This window comes from Macrotis lagotis, chromosome 5 (genome assembly GCF_037893015.1).
Source record: "Macrotis lagotis isolate mMagLag1 chromosome 5, bilby.v1.9.chrom.fasta, whole genome shotgun sequence".
NCBI lineage: Eukaryota > Metazoa > Chordata > Mammalia > Peramelemorphia > Peramelidae > Macrotis > Macrotis lagotis.
Window position 1 is genome coordinate 26,542,806 of NC_133662.1, and position 6,000 is coordinate 26,548,805.

Genomic DNA, 6,000 nt, shown 5'->3' on the forward strand with positions numbered 1-6,000 from the left:
TGTACCAGAGTTGGGTTTGAACACAGAATCCATCTTGGAAGTCTATCCATTATGCCATACTGTTTCTGTGATAATAACAATAGTAGAGATAAATCAACAAGCATTTATGAAATCTGTTATATGCCAAATACTGTCCTTAGTACTTTAAATGCAAAAACCCTAGAGGTTCCTGAGGACAAGGAGATTACATTCTTTAGGGGATGCAATATGTACATTTATAGGGATATCAGTACAAGATATTTTTTCAAGAGGAGAGAATTGATAGCTGGGGAAGATCAGGAAAGGCCTCACATGGAAAGGCATGTTAGAACTGAGTCTTGAAGGAGATAGGATTGTCTGAGATGGAAATAAAGAAGGAGTATCTTCCAGTCATGGGAGACAGTTAGCGGAGCTGGAAAATGAAGTATTACGTGTGAGGATCCAAGAAAAGGACAGTTTGATTAGAATGTAGAGTGCATGAAGGGCATATAGCTTCTTTGCCAGTAGGAATTTTAGATTTTTTGCACTTAAGGGAATATTTTGTACTCATTTTGTAAAAACGGTTTCATTAAAACAAGTCACTTTTGCATTAGTTATAACCAAATACTTTCAGTAGGTCCTACTCTCAGTGCCAATATATGAACAAAATGTTGCAGTGCTAGTTTGAAGAGGATTGAAATAATTTCATACTGTGATTTTAGATTTTATATATAATATAGCTCACCCAAAGTGTACCTTATTTTCTGATTTAAAAAAATTTAAAATTTTTTCATAGCACTTAGTATAGTGTCTGGAACATACTATGTACTTAATTAATACTTGTTGAATGATGGTTTGAGTTGTGGTTGCTTAGTCATTTCAGTCAAATCTGACTCTTCATGACCATATTTGGGATTTTCTTAGAAAAATAAACTGGAGTATTTTGTCATTCTCTTCTCCAGCTCATTTTACAGATAAGCAAACTGAGGTAAACAGGGTGAAGTAACTTGCCAAGGGTCATAGAGCTATTAACTAAGGTCAGATTTAAACTCCAGGCTTGGCATTCTATCCATTGAACCATGAGATGCTCATAATTATTTAGTTAGGGTAGTAGGCTGGAAAGCCAGATTGAGAGCAGTTTATGAAGGGCTCTAAATATCAAACAGAAGAGAATATACTTGATCTCAGAAGTAATGGAGAGCCACTGGAGTTTATCTGGAGGAAATAACAAGATCAGCCCTGTGTTTGGGAAAATCTACTTTGGCAACTGTGTGGACAATGTATTAGAGAAAAGAAAGACTTGTGACAATTAGGAGAAGGTTGCAATGATCGGAGAGAGAAAAATTAAGGAACCAAACTAGGGTAAATGTGTACATGGTGGAAGTAGAAAGGTGAAGCGGCAACATGGAAACACTTTATGTTCCACACTCTCATCTGATCCTCACCATCACCCTGAGGGATGCTATATTACTATAATTTCTATTTTACAGATTAGGAAATTTAAACTCAGAAAGATTAAGTTACTTTCTAGAAATCACACAGTTAACAAATAACAGAGGTCAGATTCTAGCCCATGACTCACTGTTTCCAAGTGCAGCATTCTTTTCACTATAAAAATTCATGCTCATATGTCTGCCTACAAGCAATTTTATTAAAATTGTCTTAAACTGGATTATATAGATGAAATCTGAGAAGCACTTTTCTTTATTTCTCCCTTAAACTGAAAGTGATAGTGAGTTTAAAGCACATTTGTGATGAAGTTTCACTGGTCGAGGACTGTTTGGGGTCATTTGGGGAATCTGATTAGATTTGAAAGATGTGTTGAGTTAATATGAAGGATAGTAGAAAGATCACATAAAGAACTTGAGAAATATTTCAAGGTCACATCACAAATGAGCCTCTCCTCTCTGAAGCTAGTACTCTAATGAATCACATTGATTCATATTAGTTTTTTTCATTTTAAATGCTGTCTATCCTCCAGATTTTGTTAAAGCCAAAGTTAACCCCTAAAAGCTAAACCCTAAAAAAAGATAATCCATTCATCTGACTGCACAATGGAGATAGATATGCTCCAAGATATTTATGGTAGCATATTTTGTCATCATAAAGAACTGGAAACAAAGGAGACACCCTTAATCTGAGGAATGCTATGGCTTATGAATTTAATGGAAATTGTTACATCATAATAAATGAGAAATAGAGAGACATATGAGAAGACTTACATAAACTACTGCAAAGTGAAGTAAGAAGAATCAGACAGATAATACATCATAGCTACTACATTGGAAGTGGAAAAGTTTACAAGACTGATCCCCAAAAAAGATTAAAAATTATTTCCCTCCATTCTTTGCAGAGGCAGAGAACTATATGGAGTCCTGCATATACTATCAAAATTGGTAGCTGTATTGGTTAGTTTTCCTCCTCTCCCTCTCTTTTCCCCCCTCTCATTCCTTGTTACAGTTTACAATTCTGGGTAGCAGAGGGGAAGGATATATTTGGAATTGCATGCATATGTTATTGAAAAAAGTTATCAATAAAAATTCTTTTGAAAGAAGGATGGATCAGGAAATATAACAGTAACTATTATTTATATATACATGTATACAAATGATTTAAAATACAATATATCATATGTCATATCACATATCAAATGTATAATATATCATATAATGACAGGTATATAATATGTGAATAGTATATACATATATGGGAATATTATATGTGATATGAATGTTTTATATTAATATGGTAAAATTGTATATAATACAGCAATATTATATTTAGGATATTAAATTAATATGGAATAACTTATTCCATTATAATATAATATATAGCATAATAAATACATATAATTATAAATAATTATACATAAATATGTAATTTAATAGTGTACAGTAGCAAATAAGCATTAATATAATTATAAATATAATAATTATATATTATATATAGTATAAGAATATACATGCACACAAACATATATAAATTTGGGGATTACCTTTGCCAAGCCAAGCAGATTATTGATTGGTGCAGCAATGCAATTGTTGCTTTTTATTTTCCATGTGGAGCCTTCACAAATGTAAGTGATGGTTCCACCTTCTCGATGGCCTGCCTTGTTAGGTATGTTTGAAAACTGACACAATTTCTGAATCATTTTCCCTGGCTCCCCATTGCCTATGATAGGATCACGGCATGTGATGTTCTCTTCTGTAGTGGAAAGAAAATGAAACCATAGGAATAAAGAAGTAGATACTAGAAATGGTCTTTGATAAATTAGTGATATTTGTCACTTCATTTCAATTCTGTTCAATAGGTATTTATTAAACTCCTGCTACATGGAAGGCACTATACTAGGCAGTGAAAAAATTGTCTTCTCATTTTTCTCTTAGAATTTTCATCTTTCTTCGAACTCCAATTCATTTTAAGAGTGCTAGTTCTGGAGTTCAAATCCATGCTCAAACACTTACTAGTTCTGGACAAGTTACTTAACCTCAGTTTCCTCATCTGTAAAATGAACTGGAGAAGGAAAATTTGTGTATATGTGTGTATATGTGTGTACACACATACTCTGTTTCTCTCCTTCCCTCCCTCAACCTATACCTCTCTGTATCTTCCCTCTGTATCTCTCTGCTTCTCTATGTGTGTCTCTTCCCCCACACCCTCAGACACTTTAGCTAGTTCATATTCTCTCTCTCTCTCTCTCTCTCTCTCTCTCTCTCTCTCTCTCTCTCTCTCTCTCTCTCTCTCTCTCTCTCTCTCTCTCTCTCTCTCTCTCTCCCCATACATATATATATGTATATATATATATATTTTTTCCACCATTTCTCTTTCCCTTCCCTCTCTTCTAAAGTTGTTTTGTATTTCCTTTTCTAGATGTCTGTTATATTTCCAGAGGATGCAAACCCCTAGACATCAAGGACGTCTAAATTTTTTTCTTTTTATACTCATTGTATTACACAAAGTGAATGCTTCATAAATGTTTAAAATTACATTGAGATGAATAATAACAAAATCTTTGCCCTCAAGGAAATGAAATATAATGGGAGATAGGCTATATACACAAAATCAATTTGAGTAGAAGGCCAAAGAGTGGGAAGGAAGGGTCTAAAATTGTTGTAAAATATATGAAGAAATTATTTTCATGTGGGAGATCAAAGAAGATTGCATAGAGAAGTTGGGATTAGAGCTAGTCTTGGAAAGGAAGGAATAGAATGGGCAACAATGTAGAAGATGAATATTCCAGTCATGGGGGGGAATGGGCAGATGGAGATTATCTGTGCTAAAGCATGATATAAGGAAGGGCAGAAGGGAAACAGAATGGGTCATAGTGTTATTGAATGAATTTTGCTGAAATGAAGGAAAGTGAAAAGCACCTATTAGAGAGGTAGGAAGAGAATGAGGACAGAGTATAGTGTTCTAGAAAAAAGCATCAAGAGGCAACTAGGTGGCACAGGGAATTGAGTTCAAATCTGGATTCAGACACTTGATACTTACTAATTATGTGATCTTGGACACTTAATACTATTGTCATTTAATCCCATTGCCTTGAAAAAACCAGGAAGGAAGGAAGAGAAAGGAAGAGAGAGAGAGAGAGAGAGGAGAGAGAGAGAGAGAGAGAGGAGAGAGAGAGAGGAGAGGGGAGAGGGAGAGGGAGAGGGGAGAGGGGAGAGGGAGAGGGAGAGGGAGAGGGAGAGGGAGAGGGAGAGGGAGAGGGAGAGGGAGAGGGAGAGGGAGAGGGAGAGGGAGAGGGAGAGGGAGAGGGAGAGAGAGGGAGAGAGAGGAGAGGGAGAGAGAGAGAGAGAGGAGAGAGAGAGAGAGAGAGAGAGAGAGAGAGAGAGAGAGAGAGAACAGTTTCAACAATGAGGATGAGAGTCAGGGTACCTAAGTACATGGTGAGGAAGTAGAGATAGTGACTATAAACTGCCCTTTCAAGAAAATTAGTTCGTAGGCAGAAAAGAGTAATTATGCATCTCTACATATTTACACATATAATTTTTAAAAAGTAACCGATATTCATATTTTCTCATCAAAAGCTTCTGCCATGCTCTTCTTTGTATCTTGAAATGTTTGCATTTGTTGATAATTGTCAAATTCATAATAAAAAAGAAAATTTAATTTTAAAAGTTTTAAGACTCCAGACCTTGAACTGGAATGACCTTAAAAGTCATTCCCTTTACTTCATTTTTGAAAGAGGAAACTGAAACCTAGAAAGTAGAAGTTCACCAACGTCATAAACCCATGTATATTATCTTTAAGGCAAGTGTTACTTCTATTACAGAATGCTGCTACCTAGAAGCGTATAAATTGGAAACAAAAGAATTAAGACAGAGAAACAGAGGAAATTATCAATGAAACAAAGATGTAGAGGAGACTGGAGAAGATAGAAATCATTAGCTTTGTCAAGGAGAAGTATTACTTCATTTTTTTAAGATAGGAAGGAGGGTTGAAAGAATGGGAAAAGACATAAATAAACCTTAGATACAGATAAATTCAACAACTTGCCCAAGGTCCCACAGGCAGTATACTACAGTATACTGAACCCAGGACCTCTGATTTCAAATACAACATTCTTTCCACTGTATCATATTATCTATCCTGTACTTCCCTCCATTCCAAAAGACAGTTAAAAAAGATAATTCTAAAAACACACTGACTTATGAATGACATGATTAGAAGTTGGAGTGAATGGTTACCTACTATCTTTAGATGGGATGGAAATTGGGGGAAAGGTCATCTATTACTTGGATACCAGGTGATTTTGTCTAGCCTTGCTGCAGAATAATTGGGAAAGTAGGTAGATTGTTTTGTTCACCAAAAACCCTCCATCAATAGAATGCTTCAGTTCAGTACAAGCTGCATTCATTTGTTTATTCACTCATTCATTCATCTATCCATTCATTGATCAACCACTGTATTAAGTGCCCACCACATATAATAGACTGTACTGGGAAATAAGGGGGGTAAAAAGTTAGAAAATCAACCCTTTGGAGTAAAGCTGGGCAACTTTATGCAAATGAAAAAATGTTAACTCAAGGTGACCTGGTT

General features: G+C 35.3%; 1 protein-coding gene across 6 annotated transcripts in view; it reads right to left on the reverse strand.

Annotated features, from left to right (window-relative positions):
* ADGRF5 (adhesion G protein-coupled receptor F5) overlaps positions 1-6,000 on the reverse strand; it is a 173,548-nt gene that overhangs the window by 23,292 nt on the left and 144,256 nt on the right. For all 6 annotated transcript variants that reach the window (XM_074237123.1, XM_074237128.1, XM_074237127.1 and 3 more), the window contains one exon: positions 2,954-3,162. In XM_074237123.1, the coding sequence (XP_074093224.1) occupies positions 2,954-3,162 (209 nt within the window). The remainder of the gene's footprint in view (positions 1-2,953; positions 3,163-6,000) is intronic.